Source organism: Xiphophorus couchianus, chromosome 6, assembly GCF_001444195.1.
Source record: "Xiphophorus couchianus chromosome 6, X_couchianus-1.0, whole genome shotgun sequence".
Taxonomy (NCBI): Eukaryota; Metazoa; Chordata; class Actinopteri; order Cyprinodontiformes; family Poeciliidae; genus Xiphophorus; species Xiphophorus couchianus.
This window is the reverse complement of record NC_040233.1, coordinates 2,613,763-2,638,962: the sequence shown is the minus strand read 5'-3', so window position 1 is coordinate 2,638,962 and position 25,200 is coordinate 2,613,763. Positions and strand designations below refer to the sequence as shown.

General features: G+C 40.2%; 2 protein-coding genes across 2 annotated transcripts in view; one reads left to right on the top strand and one right to left on the bottom strand.

Moving 5' to 3' along the window:
- The window catches only part of ptger4c (prostaglandin E receptor 4 (subtype EP4) c), a 5,479-nt gene extending 1,252 nt beyond the window's left edge, over positions 1–4,227 (top strand). The window contains exon 2 of the mRNA XM_028019654.1: positions 1–4,227. This exon is cut by the window's left edge and continues 55 nt beyond it. Coding sequence (XP_027875455.1) covers positions 1–536 — 536 coding nt within the window. The 3' untranslated portion in view covers positions 537–4,227.
- Positions 4,228–5,917: 1,690 nt separating this feature from the next.
- Positions 5,918–25,200, bottom strand: part of LOC114145767 (uncharacterized) — a 33,332-nt gene continuing 14,049 nt past the window's right edge. The window contains exons 3-5 of the mRNA XM_028019329.1: positions 14,013–14,080; positions 9,070–9,289; positions 5,918–7,074 (exon numbers count right to left, since the gene is read on the bottom strand). Coding sequence (XP_027875130.1) covers positions 6,566–7,074; positions 9,070–9,289; positions 14,013–14,080 — 797 coding nt within the window. The 3' untranslated portion in view covers positions 5,918–6,565. The remainder of the gene's footprint in view (positions 7,075–9,069; positions 9,290–14,012; positions 14,081–25,200) is intronic.

The window sequence follows — 25,200 nt, the reverse complement described above, 5'->3', positions numbered from 1 at the left end:
GACCTGACTACCGGGGCGACATGCTGGCGATCCGCTTCGCCTCCTTCAACCCCATCCTGGACCCGTGGGTCTACATTTTGTGCAGAAAGAACCTGTTGCTGAAAGGCTGCGGAAGGCTCAAGAGTGTGATCACTCGGGCAAAGGACGGCCGTGGGGACGAAAAGAGCTGGGTGGGGGGTCAAAACTCCCCCCCATCTATACACAGCAACGACACCAGTTACGCGTCGTTGCGCACGGCCAGCTACAGGAACGAGCCGAGGCTCCCGCTGACCATCAAGAACACCTCTTTCACAGACTTCGCGCTCCGACAAGCGTGGGAGTACGACACGGCGCGGGTCAACTTCCACCCGTTCGGCGTGGAGTCCGCGGCGATCATCGGCAGCGAAGAGGAAGCAGAAGCAGCGACTCACCCGGGACAGGACGCGGCGGAGACGGCTTCTCCAGGGCGGGGCGGCGTGATGCACGTCCGCAGAGTGGACATCGTTACCTGCACGTTCAGCACCTCGAGCTCCAGTCAGTCTGCCAAATGCTTCTGATGCCCCCAGGGTGGGCTCCAGGGCCGTCCAGAGACATTTAATGAGCCAGGGGCGCAACGTCTAAAGAAAGGGGCTTTAGTCAAGAAAAAGACAACACACCGATATAATTTAAAGCATACCAATAAGTGCCTCTTGAAGGTTTTCTTGAGGTTATTGCTCAGTTCCACTCACCCTGTCTCTGTTTTCCAGATGGCTGTATATTATTTTTCTATCTGTTTTTGTTTGCTTCCATTTTTCTCCTTCCTTCCATCAAACCAAACGTGTCAAATTCATGCATTTTATGTCATTAATGCGACAGTTGCACTCATAAACAGGACAAAGCGTCAGAATGTTTACAGTTTGTCTGTGACAGAGAAGGCAGCTGAATTTTATAAATACGTAAAATACTCATGAATCATTTGGATGCTGAGCATTTTTAGCGGTTTTAGATACAAACAGGAAGGCTTTCTGCCGAGGGTGGAACAACACCATGAAAGAAAATCAGGCTCTAAACAGGTTTTCTAGCTTTTCTATTGCTTATTTGCATAACCAGTCCATAAACATGGGTGGTGAGCAAACAGAAAGCATTGTAAGAAAACAAAACAAAAATAAAATAACGAAGAACGCTGAGGCTGGAGTTAGTGTCATTTAACTTTTTATGATTCAGAGCTAAGTTAAAGGATTGTTTACATGTTTTAAAGTAGTCAGAACATTTGGGAAATAAAACCTCACATATTTAGACTGATCAGTCAGACCTCAGCTGGATTGATCTACACTGAACATTATTACGAAATCTTTATTTTATTTGTGAAACAACCAAAAAAACACAACATTTTGGCGCCTCAGAACTACCTGATGTAGGAAAACATGAAAAGCACAATGTTTTCACTGGTCAAGCCTGGATTGAAATAGTGTACAGTGATTATGGATGCTGTGTTGGCCTGTTTCTAAAAGGTTATTTTGGACAGCTGGCGTCTGTGGAGGAGTGCATGTGTGTGTTGTGTCAGGGGAGTGAGGAAGCCTTCCAGATCACCCAGGTGAATGTTCTCTCTGCTGTTGGCTGCTGACTCGCAGCTCAGTGAGTTGATTTCATTGGTGTTTTTGTGTAAGTCTAGTGAAGGGTTAGCTCTGTAAACCTGTGGCTCTCTTCTATAAGTGGGAGGTACCAGTCATGTTTGTCCAGGTCCAGGACAAAACGAAGCTGCTCCAGAAAGCAGAGTGAGAGGGAAATTGCCTGGTGGATAATTAGGGGAAGAAATGTTTTGGAAAGTCTGAAAATCTGAAGCTGAAGTTGTCAGCTGGATTAATGGAAAACCAACTCCATCATTAACTGCATATTGGAGTAAGATAAAGCTTGTAAGTGACCGAGCAATGGGATGTCAAAGAAATTTAAGGTGGGCATTTTTGCAGGAAGGGAAATGTGCATCACCACTAAGGGCTGCACATTATATCGTAGATGTGTCATCATCACAGTGTCAATGTGTGCAATATTCATATCGCAAAGGAGTGCAATCATTGTTGGCTAAAATATTCAAAGTGTTATGAACTTGTATTTTTCATGCTAATGTCATATTTTGCCACCTGGATAGCATTATTTAAGTTTGATGTTATTTCATTTTATAATGTATTCATTGCAGTATTACTGATATCATCCCCATTGCAAGATTTCTAATATTTTGCAGCCCTCACATCAAGAATAACTCTCAAATACAGACAAAGAATTAGGTTCATTTTTAACAAGATGACAGGAAGATAGCATAGCATAAGGTGTTATTCAAGCCATCTGTTTAAAATTTGTGTATTTTTTCATATTGAGTTATAAAAAAAATCACAATATCAGTTTTTCCAATATTGTGCAGCTGTAGTTCCCATAACGACCAGAGAGTAAGGCAGATTGAAACACATGTTTGGGATTAACCTGGGTATCAGGGAAAATCAACTTTTTTAAGCTTTACTTTATGTTCTGTTATTTGATCTTCAAAAACATGCCTGGAGTGTTGCCTTGATTATTTCATGCATGTTTGAGGAATCCTCAAATCTCCCGGCGCAACCAATCAGGGTGCATAAACGCTTGCTCTCACCAAGTGATGTGTTTTCCACACAACTCCTGCTTGGACTTCCTGAAGGAGGAGTGTCGGAAAGCGTAGGAGCTTCTTAAAGAGACAGAGACCGATTTCAAGGCATCAAACTGCAACGTCATAATTCTTTTATGTTACTTTTGATACATAAAGCATTTTCATAACAACGGCAGTTAACACAGTTGCTTGTGCCATAAAATTACACCATGTGCCTGGAAAACACATAACACTGTCCCTTTAAGAAGGATTTTAGTAGACTATACCTTTATTTCTTCTTCCTGGTCATTATAAGTGTTACTTCAACATGTTTCATGCTTTAGAATGTAGAAAAATCTCATTAGATGTGGAAAAAACATAACATTTTTCAAAGGTTTCCTCTCAGCAGATTACCTCAGTGATGTTAAAAAAGCAGGTTTCTGCCAGCAGGTTTTATGATCTAACAAGCTAATGAAGTATTAGCTTTTTCACACACTTTTTCACAAACTGGAGAGAAAAATTCCAATTTGTAACCTTTATTTGAAACCGAAACACAGTGAGATTTGTACGTTTGTGTAGAGACACGGGAAGGCACTGAATGAAAGTTGCAGACCTCTGACAGCCAACTGTGGAGCCAAAACAAACACAATTTAATAAGAAAAATAACATCAAATACCAGACAGAGTAATGATTTAAATTAGACATTTACAAAAGTTAAATATAGTTAATTTGGAATCAATTCCCAAATAATTGTCAGTTACCTGTTGTATTTTATTCTTATAACCCAATGTTTAATTTTTATGGTTCTGGTTGTATTTTTTCTTCCAGCAGTGTTGAGTTTTCTGTGTTTTCAGCCAAATCGCAGCAAAGCGTCCAACCAAAATGTGTCACATTTTGTTGAACATCTTAAAAACACTGTTCCACCTCATGCAATCAGCAAGGCCTGGCCAGGATGATGGGAAATCCTGCCTAATGAAACACTGGCAGCATTTAGCCACTAATCGTGAGTCGAACCAGCAGTGCACTCTGGTGGTGCTGGCTCACATGCTGCTCTTTAGCCTAAAACTGGATTTGGAAAAATGTTCTACCAGCATCTGCCAGATGTCTTCATAGCTCCCAAAATAAAAGCACAAGACAAAATGAGGTAGAATGTAAGGTCTGAAGCTGTGCATGGTGGAACTGGAGGATTTTAAGGCCAGCAGCTGAATCACTGTGGGGCGAAGAGCAAAACACGTTTTCCACTTCTCTGATGAAAAAACATCGGCTGCAGAATGGATCTGTGAATGTTTGGGTTTTTTCTTCTAAGCACTGGAGCAGAAATATTATATTAATCTACCCCATGGGTACAAGTTGTGTATGATCCTCAGAGATTAATGCCCAAAGTGGAAATGTTAGTGTCATCCACTGTGCTGTTCATCCATCATGTGTTGCTGTTGATCTGTATGCTCTCATTTCAAGCACTGCTTTATTTGTAATGTGTGGAGAATTTAATGTAAACATTGTGCATTTGCTAGGTATTCATATTGCATATTTTCATTTTTAAGATTTATGCACTCACAGAAAAAAAAACGTCTTTTTTGTCAGACACTTTAAGAGATTTATGTTGGATCTGTTGGTCGTGAGGAAAAATAAATAAATGACTAAAACATTAAAGCTGATTGTTGTCGTTTGGGTTTGTTTGTGTCCAGAGGTGGGAGCTACGACCCAAACCTCCCAGATTAAATCGGTGCTTTTCAGCTTCGGCCACCAGGTGGTGCTGCAACCTCAATCCACAAGGCGGCAGGTTTCCAAAAATGATTCAGTCGAGGAAACTGAACACATACTGTATGTCTGAGCAGTACAATGACGAAACTATTTAGATTTTGAAAACTTTATTCCCTAGGAGGATAATGCCATAAAAAAATATAGAACATTTCATAATAATAATAATAATAATAATAATAATAATAATAATAATGATGATGATGGGTAACAGCGAGTGTTATGTGAATTATGGAACCACTACAACGCATGAAAGACAGTTGGAGGTTTTGTTACATTAAAAAATATCTAATCTGTTTGCAATTGGACAATTTTAGTCGAGTTAAGCTAACTTCCCGTGTCACTGGCAGTAGGCATGGGTCAGTTTCATGGTACCTCTACACCAAGGTTCTAACCGAAATCTTCTGGCACCCCCAGAAAATTTCATAGGGGGGCACATCTAAGAAAAAGTTGTATATATATATATATATATATATATATATATATATATATATATATATATATATATATATATAAAAGGCCTTTTAAAGGCCTGAAAGAATAGATGTCAAATGACATCCCATCCAGAAATGTTTGAGCTCCTATCACTGTGAGGTGTTTTCATTTGTCAGGGCATCTATGTGTAGAAGTGAAAAAAAAAAGTAAACTCAACAGTTTGAAGGATGTGATCAAATCATACCCACACCTCTTCGCTGCAACAAGCCCGGATTTGTGAAAACAAACAAATACTAAGTTTGTTTTAGAAAACGAAAATGATGACAACACCCAACAATAATAAATTAGTGCTTACCGCACTATCCATCTACGGTAATTTGCATGAATAAAAGAAACACGGGCTTTCGCCCAGGGCCCCAGGGCTTTCCAGATCCAGCAGTGACTGCTGGTCAGCTGGCTGAAAGAAGGCTTCTACACTCACAAAGCTTCCTGGCTCAGACAAAAGACAAACCCAGATGCAGTCATGGTGTAGAAACTAGAAGAAGAACCACCCAGCACTCCTTTCAAAGTAATGCTGTTTTAAAGTACGGCTGACAAGCTACAAGTGGCATGCGTGTTAAACAGCCACTGGAGACTCCACCTGCAGGAAGCCTGGCTAACTAACCAACTACAATCAGCTTCTTGAGGGGACCAGAAAAATGTCCAATATTCTGGCACTAACATAACCAGTTGTTCATTCTGGATTTTTAACAATAATATATATTTGGCACAAACAATTAGGAGGTTGTCATTTTAGCAGCCGCAGAAATAATTATAGCTCTTCTGATAAAGGGGAACAGATCATGTCATGTTAAAAGTTTGTGTTAATACAGTGGAGCTGTGCTGCTGTCACTTCATGTTATGAGAGTTTTCTACTGGCCCATGCCTACATGTTAGACTGAGAGGCGACGTTGAGGTAAAAACAAAATAAATCAGGATCATTACGACAGTATGGAGGAGAATTTACGTTCTGCCGGTTGGGGTTGAACTGTGTGAGAGAGACAGTAACTATAGTTACGGTAACTGTCTGGTTTGTGTTCCTACGTTTGGAAAAATGTGGAAATGAATCACTGAGACGGAGTCAACAAAAAGCAGCTGCGAGGGTGAAATGTGAATCTTGGCAATAAATAGATATATTTGTATCTACATTATAGAGTCCATATAAAACAGCTCTCATATGAAGCCATAATAAATAAATAATTTATCTGTAATAAATATATCTTACTCTTACACAGTAATACATGAAGATGCATGGCATCCATTAGGCTGAGTTCACCTGAACGTATAGAAAAAGATATAATGTGAGGTCTCTGTTTGTGTGTGTGGGGTGGGGTGAGGGGTGGACATGGGGGTGGGGGTCAGAAACAGACTGTTGGGGTTTTTTGGGAAGTGCTGGTTTCACTGTTTGCAGTAAGCGTTTAGTTAAAGTTACAGTATAAACACAGTGTCAGTCCTTTAACTAGGCTTTTTTGTTCTTTTATCTCAGGTCTCTTCCAACAAAAAGTCAAAACACGTTTAGATAGGAGTTTTTGTTCGGGGTTTTTTTCGGAGGAGTTCCGGGGCCCGCAGGTTCCTGAATCCTGTGTCCGACATGGATGTGAAAACAGTCTGTTCATTCCCTGCTGCTGTTCCACATTAGTCTCTGATTTTAGCCCTTTTTCGTCCAGCTGCACCCAACACACGGGCTCTGTAACTTCCTATGTGCGACAGCGCCTCCCTCTGGTCTTTTTTTTATTTTTGCACACAGCACTGAGCGTCCGTTCAGCCTATGCACATGCAGCTGGCAGCTGAAAGCGACTCTATGGTCCTCCAGGTGGTGGAGGTGTCCATGAAGGAAACCGGCTCGTAGCGGTCTGGCCGGCAGCAGGGGTTCCTGCTCACCTTCCGGGCGACGCGGCGCGGAAGCGAGCCGTTTTCCAGCAGCGCGTTCAGCGCCAGATCGTAGTTTATCCTGGAGCTCTGGCAGGAGCCCACACAAAACTTAAAGAGGACGATCTCGTCCGAATCAAAGCCCAGTCCGAGGTCCCGAACCTTCATCTCTTTCTTCTCCACCCGGCAGTCCCTGCTGCTCTGTTTTGGGGGGCGGCTTTTACCTTTCCCCCTTCTGTCCGCGTTTCCCGCCTCCTCTCCTTCATCCTCTCCTTTCTTCTTTCGTCTCTTCTTCTTTTGCGACCCCTTGGGTTGAGGTGCTGTGGGGTCAGAGGAGCGTGGGGAGCGCCCTGCCCAGCGGACGCTGGGATGGTCATCCAGCTCATCCATCACAAAGGGCTCTGAAACAAACACACACAAAAAAAAAACATAAAAGGATGTAGCAGACAGAATGACAGAAGATCCAGAGGCTGGATCTGTGAAGTTATTGACATAATCAGTTCTTCAGGTCTACCATCCTGATGCTATTAGATTCACTCCTCATATAGACCTGAATCAAATGAATGGTTCTTTACCAGGATCCTTTCATTTAACCAGGTGACTTATTAAGAACAAATTCTTAGTTACAGTGAGGACCTGGCGCTCAGCAGAGCTGAACCACTGCTGGAGAGAGAATTCAGGTGTGTTGGAGTGGAGTTGACCCGCTGCTTCAGATCTAAAATATAAACCCTTACAAAACTGTTTGTACTGGTGAATTTTTAAAATGTTTTTATCGTATCCTGTCCGGCAGAGCGTCACTCAAAGTTGGTGTCCGAGTGTCAATGTGAGGCTCTATAGATTTACCTTCACAAGTGGAGTGCTATGGCTTTTGCTGTAGTGCTACGCTTGATATTTATATGAAACTTTATTAGAAATAGCTTTGGGTTTATTTCAAGTATAATGGACATGAAAATGCAAGTTAATACATGATGTATTTGGTGGCAACCGCGCCCCAACGTAGAGTATATCTGAGAAAACATCTGAATTTGAATCAGGGATTTGTTTTAACACTTTGACACATTCCAAGCTCTCCTCTGTGTCTTTTTCTAACAATTTTATGTGGCACAACATCACAAGGAGGGCATAATTGCATAGTCGAAGGAAAATTATAGTTCTCAAATAGTTTTACAGATAGAAATTTGAGAAGTGCGGAGTACATTTGCATTTAACTCCCCTTAGTCAGCATTTTGTTGCTTCTGTTTCTGTTTTGACAGGGCAATTTTTATACAACAGGACTCGAGTTCAGCCAGACAGGATGGACAGAATCTGTCAAGTTCAATTTTCTGGTCTAACCAGATCTATGAATGATCTCTTCAAAGTAGCTTTCTGCCACTCTCTTTAGTTCTCCTCTCGTCTGACCAGACCAGAAAGTGTAATGAGCGTTCACAGAGCATCATGTCAGGAAAAACAGAGAGAACGGACTAGAGTCCAATTTGGGATTATTTTGAATAAAACTGTGTTTTAGTTAAAAATGTCCTGCAGACAAACCAGATATAATATGTAGAGCAATATTAAGTTGGGAAAATCCCACAAGTCTTAAAGACTACTTCATCATGTCCATGAGACTTTATTGTGTTTACTGGATTTTTTTGAAAGTTTCTCTGCCTTTCACCTTTCATAGCTGTAGGTCTGGTCATTCATTTGGCCACAATTTCTAAAAACTGATGATTTTCTTGGGTTTTGACACCAACAACTATTTCAGGTTTTTTTTCAGTCTTGCTCCAGGAGGGACTCATATAATAAAGAAAGACGGAAACTATACCTGAAATGAATAAAACCTAAACCGAACTAGCAAACAGTCCAACCTAATAAAAACTAAAATAGAATTGGAAATCTGAAGTCAAAACTAAATGAAAATAAAACTACTCAAAAACTGCTAAAGTATGAAAACCTTGCTTCTTCGATTTAGCGCTGTCAATCATCCTCATGAACACGCTTCTAAATGTGCTAATGGTGGAGAAACAACTCACTGTTACTGAAAAACTGTTTATCCATGCTAACTAGCCTTAGCAATCATGACAAAATCTGTTGTTCTGTAGCAGAGAGCAAAAAGGTACGGGGATCAGCGGTGCGCACACGGGAGTGATTGGCAGCACTAAGACCCGCCTACTGCATCTGATTGTTTCTAGTTAGCACTGGGAGAAGGAAGAGTAACTCCATTTTTTCACAGATTTTCTGTCTTACACTGTCACGACACAGTGACAGTTTCAACAAAAAGTTGAAAAAGTTTTCTTTTTTTTTTTTTAAACTTACATACTGCAGCTTTAAAGAGTATAAACACATTTGCATGGTTTTATATTAGCATGTTCCATTAAAGCTCAGACTCCGATCAGCGCAGTGGGCTTTGTCAGCAGTACCATATAGAGCGTGCCATGTGGGGTACGGCTCGCTGTCCTCCTCCTGCTCCTTGTCCTCCACCACCTCTGGCAGCGTGACAGGAAAGTCTCTCCCCTCCTGAGCCTCCAGAAGGCCTGCAGCACGGTTCAGGTCTGACCCCGGTCCACCACCAGCAGCAGCGGCTCTCATGTGAGCTCCTTCCACCAGCGGCAGCAAGGAGATGAGCACCCAAAGCAGGACCTGAGCACAGAAAATACAAACTAGACCTCACCTCTAACTCCTCACAGCACACCAAAACGCTACACTGCGAAAACACGAAATCTTAAAAAAAAGAAGTATTTTTGGTCTAGTTTCTGGTGCAAATATCTTAGTAAAGTTGAAATAAGACAAACCAACTTTTAGGTGTTTTTTTATCAAGATATAGAGGCTTGTTTTAAGTAAATAACTTCTTAATATTAACGAAAAAGTACGAATGCCATTGGCAGATTATTTCACTTATAACAAGATGTTTTTCACATGTTATAAGTGAAATGATCTGCCAGTGGAACAAGTACTTTTTCATCAATATTAAGAAATTATTTACTTAAAAGAAGCCTCTATATCTCGCTAAAAAGTTACCTTTAAGTTAATTTGTCTTATTTCAAGTTTAATAAGATATTTGGACCAGAAACCAGACCAAAAATACTTCTTAAGATTTTGTGTTTATGCAGTGTAATTACATCCCGTGAGTTTCTACTGATTTGCATTGTGGGTAATAAAAGCACTATGAACTAGAACAGTCAGCTTTTAATGTTGCTGTGTTTTATTTGTGACGTTGCATTCTCTACCAGCAGAGAGATAAATGAAAGTCTCACTTTGTATCTATACAATGATGACAGTCAGCTTTCTGCTTTAGCTTTGATCCAAGCACTGTGATGAATTCCTCTGTCTTGACGTTTCAAAAAGAAAATAACTCTGAAACTGTTTTCCTCTTGAGAGTTCTGCTAGCTGTGGTTTTAGTAAATGAAGTGAGAACTGACCACAGAGAACAAAACTCTGTGTTTGTGTGAGAACGGGGCACAGCTGCCACTGCAGAGCCGACTTATTTTGCACCGTTTTCTTTTATTTTTATTTCTGTTTGTTTTGAACCAGTCTGAACAGAAATGTACCAGCAGCCGCAGCTGATCCACATGGAGAAAAATAAATGCTGATATCAGCATCAGCTCTCAATGTTCATCTTCTGGAAATGTAAACATGTGTTGGAGGAATCATTGAACTACAGAGCAAAGGTTTTATGGGTTTACAGTGTTGCGTCAAATCTTAAACAAAAATTTAAAACATATTCTAATTATTTTTATTTGAAACCAAAAATGCAACCATTCTCATCACTCTTGCTCTACTATCAATAGCCTTATAGCTATCATTTATAATCTGTAATATTTACTTCTAAATGTTTTGACTTTGATCCAAGCATTCACAGAAAAAGGCTGCATGGTGATGCTTATGTTTACACGGACATTGTGATTATTAAAAATCTGATTCCAGATCAGTGTCAGACTTATTTTCAGATTAAGTTCGAAATTATATTCTGCACAAGTAGTGAAAAACATCGAATATTACATGCAGCAGAAAACCAGCAAGTCACCTTAAAGCTACGGTAGCTTATGCTACTATAAATTATATACGCATCCTCTTTGTTAAAATGTGTTTTTCAGTTCATTTTGCCTCTGATTTTTTACTGACTGTTCTGCTGACTTCAAACCAGCTTTATAAAAAAAAAAAAACAACAGTAAGCAGCTGTGTCTGTTACTCTCTCTAAATGTTTAGTTGAGTTCCCTTCATTTCGGCCAGCAGACCGACAAGAAGAGAGAGGGTAGGGGGTCATTATCAGTTTATCGAGAAAATGTCTGGACGCTCCGGTTCTCTCAGGATTTTGAAAGCAAGACAGTCTGTCTTTAAAACTGTGTCTACCTGCAACAAGATTATATCAGAACTGAGTCCATGGATGGAAAACATTTCCACACACTTTTAACTTTTCAAACAGATTTTTGTCAGACAGAAGGAAATGGCGTTAATTAAATGTTGCATTGGAGCATTAAAGTCGTGAGGCCAGGAGCTGAAATCCTTCTGACATGGTTCATGATGAGCGTCAGAACAGTAAAGTCGGAGCTCTTCCTGTGATGTTGGTCGTGTCTCCTTTAAGGAAGACTCATAATTAATGCATTGCCATCAACACTACAGGAGCTGCTTACTGCTGCAGTCATGACAGTGTGGTTGAAATGAGCTCTCTGTTGTAGCCCATTGATTTATGGCCATGCTATTAATAAACCCCTTACACATTCCCATATTTTGTCATGTTACAAACACAAATATAAATATATTTCATTGGAATTCCGTGTAAAAGACCAACACAAAGTGCTGTGTAATTGTGAAATAGAAAGAAAATCATACATGATTCAAAATTTGTTTTACAAATAAAACGCTGAAAAGTGCAGTGTGTAAAAGGTATTCAGCCCTCTGAGTGAATGCTTTATGGAACCACCTTGTGCTGCAGTTACAGCTGCTAGTCTGTAGGGTTTGTCTCTACCAGCTTGGATCATCCATTGACTGAAATTTTTGCCCATTTTTCTTTTCCAAACAGCTCAAGTTCAGTCAGATTAGATGCAGTTTTCAGAAATTGCCACAGATTCTGGATTGGGTTAAGGTCTGGACTTTGACTAGGCCATCCTAACACATGAATTTTTTTTAAACCATTTCATTGCAGCCCTGGCTTTATGTTTAGAATGGTTGTTCTGCTGGAAGCTGAACCTTCGCCCCAGTCTCCAGTCTTTAGACTCCAACAGGTTTTCTTCCAACATTGTCCTGTATTTGGCTCCATTCATCTTCATATCAACTCTGACCATCATCCCTGTCCCTGCTGGAGAGAAGCAACTCCAGAACATGATGCTGCCACCACCACATTAGACAGTGGGGATGGTGCGTTCAGAGTGATGTGCAGTGTTAGTTCTCCTCCACACACAGTGTTTTGTATTGTGGCCTAAAAGTTGAATTTTGTTCTGGTCTGACCAAAGCTCCTTCTTCCACATGTTGTTTGTGTCCAACATGGCTTCTGGAAAACTGCAGTCAAGACGTCTTACGGCTTTCCTTTAACAACGGCTTTCTTCTTGCCACTCTTCTTCCAGAAAGACACATTTGTGCACCGACTGCTAATAGTTGTCCTGTGGTCAGATTGAATCTCTGTCCAGAGTCACCATGAGCCTCTTGGCTGCATCTCTGATCAGAGCTCTGCTGGTTCAGCTGGACGTTTAGGTGGACGGCCTGGAATGGAAGGTTTACAGTTGTTCCAGACTCTTACCATTTCTCTCTGATGGATGGAACAGTGAGATGATAAGAGCTTGAGAAATCATTTTATAGCATCCATGTGGAGTCCTGTTTAAACTGCTTCCTCACAGCTTTCCCCCTGACCTGTCCGCTGTGTTCCTTGGACTTCCTGTTGGCTCTCCAATATTCTCTGAACCTCTGAGGCGTCACAGAGCAGCTGGATTTCTACTGAGATTAGATTACACACAGGTGGACTCTGTTTAGTCATTAGCAGGCATCAGGAAACTTCTGAAGGAAACTGGTTGCACTCAGAGAAAAGGGGGCTGATTGCTTTTGTACGCCGCACTTTTCAAATGTTTATTTGTAAAAATATGTTTGTGGTTGTAACGTCACAAAATATGGATAAGAACAAGGTGTGCAAAAACTTTTGCAAGCCACTGTAGGTAAACGTATGGTGAGGAGTATTAGGGCCATGCTAATAAAAAATAAAACATTGAACAAGTAAAATTAAGAGAAGCCATAATGTTACAAAATAAAGTCATATGAGAATAATATTTTGATAATAAAATTTATTATTATGACTTTATTCTAGTAATTTTATGGCTTCATTCTCATAATTTCATTTTTTACATTTTCTTAGTGTGGCTCTAGTACTCTACTGTAACTTCCTCATTATTACAAAAACTTCAACAAATAATTTAAAGTAAATTCTGAAAAAGGGGGGTAAAAAAGCAAGGTGAAAAGTTTGCCCTTGACAGAATTCCTTAAAAACTCTTGATATATATTCACATGTTCTATTTGAACTTTCTTCCTCTCACATATAAAACCCTTAAACTCCATCATACAGCAGAGATCTGATTGGTCCAGATGTTCCTACCAAAGCACTTCATTCTCAGTCTGCAGGTTTATGCTGGTTCTTGAGCTTCTAAAACTAGAATGGGAGACAGAGCCTTTACTTATCAGTTCTACTTTTAAGTCTAGGCTTAAAACTTGAATTTTCTCCCCTCTCTGTAGTTACGCTGCTGTAAGCTTAGACTGCTAGAGGACAGAATGACCACTTTTCCTCCTTCTGTCACTTTCTCCTTCTAATCTCTACAGTTCTGCATTATTTACTGTTTTGAAACGTTTAACTGTATGTTTTCCTTTTTTTTATTCCTTGTAGAGACTACATCTTATTTTTCTCTAACAGAAAGTGTTCCTGGATCAGTGGTCATGTTTCTGCTCTGTCTCCTCAAATCTCCAGACGGTGGAGATTCACCGTTCACACTGAGCCAGGTTCTGGTTCTGGTTCTGGTTCTGCTGGAGGTGTCTTCCTTTTGAAGGGGAGTTTTTCCTCCCCACTGTCGCTACATGCATGTTCGGTATGATAGATTGCTGTGCAACGCAATCTGGGTTTCCTCAGATAGAAAACTTTTAAACTAATTTTAATCATAAACTGAACTTGTTGTATTGTTTGATGATGATGGCATGTACTGTATGTGCCATTGGTCCGAATAATTTTTTTTGTAAAGTGCCTTGAGTTAACGTGTAGTGAATCGGCACTGTACAAATAAACTGAACTGAACTTTTTTTCGCTGACTTTGTTATTCTTACATCAGTGGAAGAGTGAAGAAACTGGACTGAGCGCAAAATGAAGACGAAGGAGAGGATGTTCCTGACAAACCTTGGCCTTTGCTGACATGACAGAAGAAATGTGTCTATCCTTCCTCCAAACCCTCCATCTGGTCCCACCTGGAGAAACAGAGGACGAAAGGCAGAGAGGAATTTCAGAACAAGAACAAGGTTTCACCTCGTCAGCTTTCTTTATACCAAAAAGACAAACATAAACCCAAGGCGCAACATGCGGGTAGTGTGAAGCGTATATATTCACAATTGTCCAGATACTGTAGCTAAGAAAAAAAACGCCCTGCGGGCCCCCAACAAGTCGGCGTGTCACATAAATCACGTCCTCAGAGCAATGAGGACGGTGTTTTTGTTGCTGCTTTTAGAAAAAGAGACGTGTTTTCTGCCAACAGCTACGGCTAGTGTCGGCTTGTCGGCTCATACATCCACGGAAACGGCCCCGGTCGAGCAACAAAAGGCAGCGTCTGTGATAGTCTTGTCAAAGACATTCTTGGGGCTATTTCTGTGACAGAGGTATAAGCAGGGGAAACTAGGCATAGCCGGGACCTGGACAAAGGTCCCGGACAAAAACCGCAGAGAGGCACTGCAGCTGATAAGGAATCCCACTGATGCAGATGTTTATATATAGTACGTGCGCCGCTGAAGATACTGTTGTCCGCCGAGCAACCGTGACATGAGGTCATCCGCTTCGGCTTTTGTAAAAAACAAACGTCATTGAAATGATAACCTGTAAAAAGAACAAAAAGAGAGGATTATCTTCTAAATGTTTCAAACTTAGTCTGTGTAAGTAATTGAAACTCATGATTTATTTTGAGAAACAACCACCTGTCTCTCAAAACAAGAGAGACAGGTGACATCAGAGGTTTGTGGACTTTCTTTGGATCTTGATCCTAAGATCTGGGTACTTGGAGATTTTGAGTCCCTGAAATTATTTCCTTGCAAAAGGTACTTTGTTTTGGTGGCGTCATCTGCGGCAAAAAAAACTGGAAATCTACAGAATCTCCAAACCAGAAATGTTAGATGAACGAACTGCAAGTCTGAAAAAAATGCTCCGTTCAGTCTGGGGGGCATTAACAGAGTTTGACTGGACATGGACTCCATTCTAATGAGATTGGACCAGAGGGACTGATCTGTATTAGTCTTTGCTGAATTGTTTCAATTTTAATGTTATTTTTTTTCTCACATTTCTAGCTTTCTTGATATTTGTGTGAAGTGTAATGCTACATTAAATTTATACTGCATGTATTGCTGAGTAGAGAGAATGTGTGGGCTGGGTGAGGTTTATTTTTGCAGCTTGTTTCTCAACCAGAAATAATATGTACTATTGTACACTACTCATAATTTTTAATGCGTTGTGAATTCTCAAAAAATAATATATCCATACAAAAAAATACATGGGACATGGCAGGATATAGCAAAAAGTAATAAAATAAAAATTTGAGCAAACAGAAGCTAAACTGTGACATTAATAAGGAAATCTTTGGCGCTTAAAGGAAGGCATAAGTAAACAGTAATGATTTCACTCTTTATTCGAAAGGGAGGAAAGTTTCTGATCGTCACATATTATATATACTAGAAGATAGGGCCGAAACGATTCCTCGAGTGATTCGAGTACCTCGATTATTAAAATTCCTCGAGGAAAATTTACCTGCCTCGAAGCTTCGTTAATTTATGTTTTATTATTTAGCGCACCGTGTTGCGGCCGGAACATTATTTGCGTTACGTGTAGCTCTGACTTCCACCTCTGAGTTGTGAAAGCTAAGTGTTAGCGGCATAACGTCCAATTTTCAAGTTCAGCCCGTGGGGATTTTATTGATTAATGATAATGCCCAGGTTTTAATCGGCTTTGGGGACCAATAAGCATCCTTACAATGACTGGCGTGATGCCTGGAGTACGGCAGCCTTTCTCCTCTGGGAGCTGCTGGTTCAGAGCGAATGGCGGGAAGAGGCTGCAGGAGTATTTATGCAGGTGAGCGGATAGACTGAACACGGCGGACGGCTGAGTAGTTGATGATGAGTAGTTTACGGATGAACCACACAATAAATTTCATATCATCCCGGTATCAACAAATGGTTGGCGGAAATCATCCTGGTGGTACATGGCTGGTAGACGAGTTTCTGAGTGTGACGAACAAAGGTGCCAAAAATATCCCGTATTCTATTGCTCCCCCCGTTCTTACCTTCGGTCCCCGGACTAACATTCGTCTGTCCCCTGGTCTATTTCCTCCCTTCTTTCATTCATTTTTCGCCTGCCCCTTAAACCCAGTCCCCGAAACTCCAGGCAACATTTCCCGTATTCTCAAACCCAAAGCTTGGCAGGTATGGGGTAAGGTGAGAATTCATCTATTAAACTGACTGAAGATGAATACATAAACCAAAAGCTGGATCATAAACATTTTTTTTATAAGCGTATTTGTGAGCCTGCCACTTTATTATTAAATTGAATATAATTTCAGATCTTTGTATAACTTTTCTTCTGGTTAACTTAGAAAGTGAGCTATTATTGTTACAGGTTAGTTTTCTAAACTACAGAAAAGTAACTGTTAGGGAAGCTCAAAAATTAAAAAATGGACTGATATTGATATGTGATAGTAGCACCGGTGTTATTCCAGATTTACCAATATTTAATTTTATTTTTTTTATCTGATTACTCGATTAATCGTAAGAATAATCGATAGGTTACTCGATTACCAAAATATTCATTTACAACAGCCCTACTAGAGCATATGAAAAAATATTCATCATTCTATTAATAATTGGGATCTGGTATTTGCAAACAACATAGATTGGTAATGGGCCAGAAATATCTGATCGGTGCATGTCGAGTAGAATATGAACCAGAAACAACTTTAAACTTTTCATTTATTTGGTAGGACTATGAATAGTTTGGAGCTATGATACAATGTAGAAACTTTCTAAAAGTGTTTTCAAGGAATGCAGCATATAGTCCAGAGCTGTGACTAAAAGTTGTTTTAGAAGTCAATTATTCTATTGATTAATTTGATTTTAAAAATGGGCACAATTTGCAAATTTTTCACTTAAACCGTTCTGTAATACAATATTAGAAATGCACAAGAAAATGCAAATAAACAATTCAATCCCTTTTTTAAACAGTAAAATAAACATTTTATTGCCTAAAATGCAACAACAACATTCCCTTAGTGAATGTTCCCAACAACATTCCCTTGATTATTTGTAGCACAGGTTTCACCTGCAGCTAAAAACATTTTTCTCTAATGGAGCTTTTCATGATCATCATAGAAAACAGCCTGAACAGCTCAGGCCTTTCTGCTAGACTTGACATCAGAACAGTGAAGGGCTGATCTGGTGATTCACTTTTGGAAAAGTCAATTAATAAATGAATACCAAAAGATGCTCAACAGGAGATTTTTTTTTCCCCAGAATTTGAACCAGATGAAGCTGAAACTATGACACTGGAGGAGTTTTGGGCCAAACATATCTACAAAGTTTTTTTATATATATATCCATCCATCCATTTTCTGTTCACCCTTGTCCCTAATGGGGTCGGGAGGGTTGCTGGTGCCTATCTCCAGCTACGTTCCAGGCGAGAGGCGGGGTACACCCTGGACAGGTCGCCAGTCTGTCGCATTTTTATATATCTTAAATGCAAAATATATATAAAAAAATTTAACAGTTTTGGCTTAATTACTGCTCTGACTGTGTTGTTCTTACAGCATTTTTTGACTATGTATACTTCAGTTAACAATTAATTCATTACTAAATTGGTTGTTTACTTCAAAAATTGATTAATCTCTATTCATACAATTAATTGTTTCAGCCCTAATACACTCAATTGTATCTTTTAATGGAGAGGCTTGCAAGCAGCTGTTTTTCTTTGATCCATTCCCTTGTATTTTCGGGGAAATGCCTATTGGTATGTTCAGTGTTGGATGAAGCCAAACAGCTTACAGTAGATATAGAAAAACAACAAAAACTTCGGGTAACACACAGATTTATATCACTGCATATTATTCCAGCACTGTTGAGAGAGTTGTAAGTTCGAACTCATTCTAAGCCAACATCAGCAAACTTTGCTCAGTGTTTATTAATGAAGCATTTCTACATGCAAACAGTGATCAGAATGAATCAGTAGCTGGCTGCTCCTCCTGGCCTGCGAACATTAAACAGTGAGAATGTGATGGAACAGGTAGAGAACTGGGACACAGATGTTGATCTGAATTCTGATGTGACTTCATGTCTGTAATCTAAAAAATCAATTCTCTAATCTATAGATAATCTGGTAGAAGTTGTTTCCAATTAATACGTACAGTTGCATTCAAAATCACCAGCCACATCCACATTGTTTCTAGTAGACATAGTTCTATGCTGCAGACTAATTTACTAGATGTGGTACAGTAAAAGAAGACAAACAGAGCCAACCATCATTACACTGACATCCTGTTACTGTGTAACTGCATCATTAACTGAAAGTACAGACGTACCGATGCACTGATGCTAATATCTGTATCGGTACCAATACTGAAAAAAAAAAATCTAGATTGGGTATCGTGATAATGCGCCTGATCTATGAGGGCAGATCTATTCAGTCTAATTTTATGCTTTGTGCTCCGAGCGACGTCAAGCTTTGTTTATTTTATTTTAAATTTAGAATTCCTAATTGCACTTTCCGACCCATTTGTAGCCATTTGTTTTTGTCAGTTTCTTTGTATTTTATTTCACATTGGTTTTGATACTCCTAACAAATTAGAAACAACTTTAATTTGTAAAAAACAAATGAAAGTTGTTTTCACATGTTTGAAGCTTGTAGAGCTGTTGGTTTGTTTAAGTGAGCTGTACTGGTGCAGAGTTATAAAATAAATTTGTAATTCAATATATTTACTGTATGTCTGTGTTTAAGTCAATTCTGTATCAGCTTGGTAACAGGTGATACTAAACCTCAAATATTGATGGATGAAAAACATGGATCGGTGCGCCCTTAATTGAGAGGGATGTTTTTAGTTGGTGAGGAAATTCAGTCTGTAAAATACAGATGAGCCAACATGTGTTTTATGCTGGTTGTAGAATATCTTCTCTGAAAACCTGAATAAAGCTAATTCATAGTATTGATAGGAGTAGCATACTTTAAATAAAACTAGAGCAAAGAAAATGATCCAGAGTAAAGATAAAAGAATCTCAAATGCTTTAAAATACAAACCAAGACCAAAGAGGCATAGACCAAGAAAGAAACGAACTTCTAACTCAGAGGTCTCAAACTGCATTCCTTAAGGGCAGGTGTGCTGCACCCTTTAGATGTCTCTGTGCCTCAGCACACCTGGCTCTACTATCAGCTTATTAGCAGAGCTTGACTGCATGCTAATGAGGCAGTTTAGCCATTTAACTCAAGTGTGTGGGACAAGGGACACATATAAAAGTCGTAGGACCCTGGTCCTCGAGGAATGCTGTTTGAGACCACTGGTCTAAATGGAGCAGAGAAAAGCTGACATGTCAAAGACTCAGCCACCAATCACAGAAGTCACCTGCAAAAAACGCTTTTATTTTCATATTATAAGCCAAAAGTGTCCCTGCAATGTGGCAGCTAGCTTAACAGGTATGTTTATTTTGCTCTGAAATGATCCAAAGTCATTTGATGCAGTGTTTATTTAGAGAGACATTCATGTGGTCATTGTTATGAAGTTACAAATAACGTGAACAGATTGTTATGAGCCATTAACATCCCATAATCCACCAACGTCACTGGATAAGAAAACAAACACACGCCTTCAGAGTAAACAATCCGCAGTAGTTGCAGTCTGTAGCTCACATTTTGGCTTCCTTTCACTTTTCCTTACATGAGATAAAAACTATTAATAAGACACAAGTCTCAGACCACGAGTACAAGTCAAGTCTTGAGTTTTTAGGGCACAATTACAAAGCCTGGAGTCTTTTATTTTTGTGACTTAAGTGCAAATTAAGTTGCCATTTCTGGTTGGTTTGAGACCAACATGGGTAACAGTATTAAGTGGTCAGCCTGACCTCAAATTAATTTTACTGACAGTTATTTACCTTTTACCTTTAGCAATACAATAAATATAACATTTCAATTAAACAAATGAGAAACTAACCGAACTGTAGGTCTGAAAAAGAATCTCAGACATTTGCCTTAGTTAAAGGAAAGGTGTACAGTTTCCTAACTTTTTGGATCCATTTTTTAACCACTTTGTTGGTCTATAAAATGTGTTAGTCATATCCATAAACTAAAACCAGTGCTCTATTAAACCAGACTGTTCATGAATGCCCAAGTCTGTTTTTGAGTAACAAGTCAATGGATGTTTGTGGCTCGACTTACTATGATAAAAAAATCAAAGCAAAAACAAAACAAAAAAAACAACAACACATGACTAATGGAAGAAAAATACTGTTTTTTTAACCTAACTTTTTCCATTTGAGAAGATGGAAAGTCTCAAACCAGAAAACACCAAAAAGCTTCCAACTGCAACAGCTCCATTTGCTGGAGGGCTAAATTTGTTCTATTCTTGAACTGCAGCCGAGGGTGGGCCAGGCTTCGGACAGTCCTGCCTTAAATGATTGAGTTTCTGAAGGAAAAAATGCTTACAATGCTATTTTTTAAAAACTGTTCAATATTCATTTATCCAAAATTGTTTTCAGATTGATACAAAATGCAATATATTTATCATGTTTTGATTTTTGGTAGAATTGCAACGTTCCTGATGCATTCCAATTGCATTTATGGGAATTGGTCACTTTCTAAATTTCTCTCACACACAAATTCAGTAGTTTGCAACATTTATTCATAAGATTTTGTCTTTTTTACATGTCAATGTCAAATCTCTGACTGTGTTTACACTACAAAAGCAAATGCAACCAAAAGCTGATAAACGTTTATATCCATCCATAGATGGCGCCGCTGCCTGTGGATCAATCAGTCTACATTCTTCTTCTACACATTCAGGTCGCTTTGGGGACATAAGCCGTTCACATAGTAGTCTGATTGCGAACGCATTTGGTTACCAGTAGAACCACACACACACACACACACGCACACACGCATGCACACACAGACACACACATGGATTTCAGCAAGAAATTGCACCTAAGGATGAAGATCTACTGTGTCTCTCAGCTCCTTTAACAGCATGACATTCCTGAAATATTGGTTAGGATTTGGGTTTGGTGGCCCCCAGCTGGCCACTCTTAAAAAACTTTCCAGAGGCGGCCCTCAGGAGTACTGTGGAGCGGTGAGAGAGAGAGAGCTGATTTCAAGCTAAAAACAGATTAAGGTGCTAATGCGCCAGCCAAAACAGAGCAAAATTTTACAAACTAAAAGAGGAAAAAAGCTGTTTCTCTCTGCTATTTTTAAGTTAACCTTCCTGCTTGCCAATAATCACATCCATTCAGCATTAAACATCTCACTTGTTTAAATCTGGCATGAACGTTTTAGTAAACAACACTCCCGCCACCATCTTTGAAACCACATCTATCATCTGTGTGAGGCTTTGTTTAACCTTGGCAATGAACTGCGGCAGCGCTGCGCACTAGATGTAGCACACGGCGGCGCGAACTGTTCGCGGATCTCTAGATCCCTGGCGATATCTCCGCAGCTTGTTTATTTAACAGTCAAAATTAATCCCAGCAGTTGTGTGTTTGTAGCGGGACGGAAGACTGGCAGCAGGTTATGGATCACGGCCCACGATAAGAGCCGCTGATGCATTTATGCAATCCTACATGTTCCAGCTGTGGTGATCCAGTCCAGACGAAGTACAGTTGCACACACTGAGGGGACTGCTGGGGGGGGGACTGACTGGAAGAAACTAGAAGAAAAGGCAAAACTGAGCAAAATTAGAACCTACAACCTGCATGCCATCAAGGCGAACTTAAAGCAGACTGCTGACTCAGTGGCTCCTGTCCTGCTCTGTCCCTGAGCTGATTTAAAACCAAGCAGCAAAGTGAGCTGGGACTGATGCTGCAGGTCCGAATCCCTAACGCCACAACTGGGAGTGTTTAGCTGCTTTTAGATCAATGAGCTGGGAGTCTACCCCGGCCCGTCTGCTGGTTCATTTCAGCCCAGCACTCCGGAGCTGTTTACAGCACCACGCCTGCAGCCTTTTCAGGGTGAGATTGGGGGAAGGAGGTTTGGGGGGGGAGGAACATGGAGTGTGTCGGTTCTTTAGCTGCTAAGGAGCTGATGGTGTTTATGCGTGTCTCTATGTGTGATTAGAGAAGCCAAGCATGTGTTTTTTTGCCCTGTTTAGCTGATTAAAGCCTTTGGTTTATCCATCAGGCTGCATGTCTGCTGCAGGGAGAAAGACTTCCTGTCAACTCCCATTTACACTGTTGGTCCACTGCTGTCCAGTTGCTCTTCACAGTTTGTTGAGAGGATAAACTCCCCGAAAGCAGAAGTCGCTGCAGTTACAAGAGCTGCATAACAGGGGCAGTATTATGTAAAAATAAACTTTTATGAGCTTTACATCATGTTATAATGTTATTCCCTCAAACATGTTGCTTTGATTCTTTATTGCATGTTTGAGCAATCCTTTAATCTCCCGTAGCAACCATTCAGCTGTACAAAAAATGTCTGGGTGGACCTAGCCCCGCCATAAAAACGCAGCTCTTCCTTAGAGTTGTAGTTTCCAAGCTTCCGAGTTTCTGCGGCCCTCCCCAGTGACTCCTCTTTCAACTCCTTCAGACTAGCCAGCAGCAATTAGCAAATACCTGCTGAAACTGTGCATGTGCTGAACTCATTATACCAACTACATCTGAGTGCAACGCTGGAAAAAACCATGTTAAAGAGTTCATAAAGGACCTATGTTGTGATGACTTCCTGAAGGCATTTCAGAATGAGCAAGAAGTTTTAAAGAGACAGAAACCCAAGGGGTTAAATTACAAAGTCAGATTTCTTTTACGTCATATTCGTACATACAGCATTTTTTAACAACAATAAGTAATATAGTTTCTTGATTGTGCTATAAATTGGCATTATGTGCCTGGAAAACACATAACACTGCCTCTTTTCCTGGTGTGGATTGCCTGATGTCATGCTGGTTGGATATAATTGAGGACGACCTGAGATAAATTGATAGTGTAACAGAAATGATACGTATGAGGTCATGCAAACATATAACATGATGCAACAGGTCTAAAAAACTAATAATTAGTGCCACAGCATTATTAGTTCCTGGTTACAAAAATAAACAGACATAAGAGATGAAATATTCATGATGAGTGAATGAAAGTAAAGCAGTGGGGCTGAAGGCTGATGCTCAGGTTGGGATCTGATTGGCTGCTTCCAATTTAAAGCTGAACCAAATGGATATTTTATTGCTTATTAAAGACTTTAGGATTCATTTAATTAAGTCTAATTAAAATCTAAATTATGAATTAGAACCCACGCATGCATAGGGAGAACATGCAAACTCCATGCAGAAAGACCCCGGCCGGGAAAATGAAAATTATTTGAAGTAAAACATTCAGTTGAATTAAAACATTTGCATTTAATGTGATGTTATTTCCTGAACATCACATTAAATATGATAAAAGCAACATGTTTTTTTTGTCTATAAGCTGTTTCTAAAGGGGAAAATAAATTCTGTGTGTTTCTGATCTGTGTGCAGTTACCCCCTCAGAGCTGATCTGTGCCCACAGAGTTTCCATAAACCTCTCACCTTGTTCCAGAGAAAGAGCGCTCTCTTGTCTAATATGTGGTAATGACCTCCCATTAGGGACGCGCCATGTTCTGCTGTGGATGTATGTATGTATGTAAAATGCTCTGACCTCCAGCTTCAACCTGTCACTACTGTGGTGCCTGATTGCAGGATCCAGGAGAGGGGAGGGAAAAAAACAAAAAACACAGAGCAGTAAATCACAGCCGCCTCAATAAAAGACACCTGCGGTGTAAGAGGAGACGGAGGAGAGGGAGGCCGAACACCCGGAGAGCCTCCTGATCACTAACAGGCACCGGGAAACCTGGGGGGGTCCCAGAAAGTGAAGCTGGAGGAGATCTGCTGGGGCTCCAAAAGCTCCGTTTGCACACAGAGACGTACAAACTGGTTCTGTAGCTTTGCTTTAATCTAGCGTATGACACTCTGCTGACAGGGTTTGAAGTACTTTCCATAAACATGGTATGCAAGAAGCTTTAGGCTATTACATCACCTGTTAAATTTGTACTCTGATGTAGTGAAAGAATCTAAGAAGTGGCCTCAGGAAAAAGGGCTGCTCAGGACAATAAAAACTGAGATAACTCTCCCTTTAGTGTAATTAGAACTCTTCTATTTTCACAAATCAGATGTTAAACCTATTAAACTTTTATTGTGTTTTTGACTCGTGACGAGTGCTTCTCTCCAACTTTGGACCACATGAATCTCTCCGTTTTAATAATGTAAGGGAGCCACAAGGGTGAAAAAGCAAAACAGGGGAAGCGATAAAGAGAATGAGATAATTAAAAAAATATGATAAGCGAAAGTAGAGTTCAAAACATGAGTTATGTCCAGGGGAAAGAGAAGTGAGGGAAGGATAATTGAGCCACAGAACGGAAGGAATCCAAAAGGAGAGATAAGGGCCAAAACAGGGAAGAGGGTGATTGGGAAAATGAGAGTACAGAAAGAGAGCGCAGACTGAAGCCGATCACTCTGTAATCCCATAATCCCTGCCAGGCAGGCAGGATATAATTGCTCGTTAGTGCCAGTTTCCACTCAGAGGCCTGTCACTGCAGGAAAACCACAGAGCGCAGGCTAAATGAGAAACAGATAGCAGGTCCCATGCCTCGGTTCAGATAGGTTAGACAGAGCCCCGGCCTCCTCAACTCCCCGCATGTGTGTGCACACACACTTTTTGTCAGCAACCTCCATTCTCTGGATACAAAACAAGAGATACGTCTCTACTTTCTGTTCATTTCTCTTCATTGCTAACTATCAAGGCCACACACAAGAGGGAGGCTCGAGGGTAATCAGAGATGTGGACGTAACAGAGCCTGGAGGAGGATGGTGAAGAGAAGAGGGGAATCTGAATGATCTCACCCGTCCAGGTGGTTTTATTAACTGACTGACAACATGTGAGTGTGGAGGTGTCGGAGAGTGTTTCAGGCCAGGATCAGACCGGGCGAGAGGCAGGGAGTTTGAATAATCTGTCAGGAGCAGGGTGGCTGTGAATAACTCGAGCTGTGCTGGCGTGGGTTTAATGAAAGGTGTAATTCCCCCAGATGACCAATGATGAAAAACAAATTTAACAGAAATTCTGTATTCATTCATATTTCA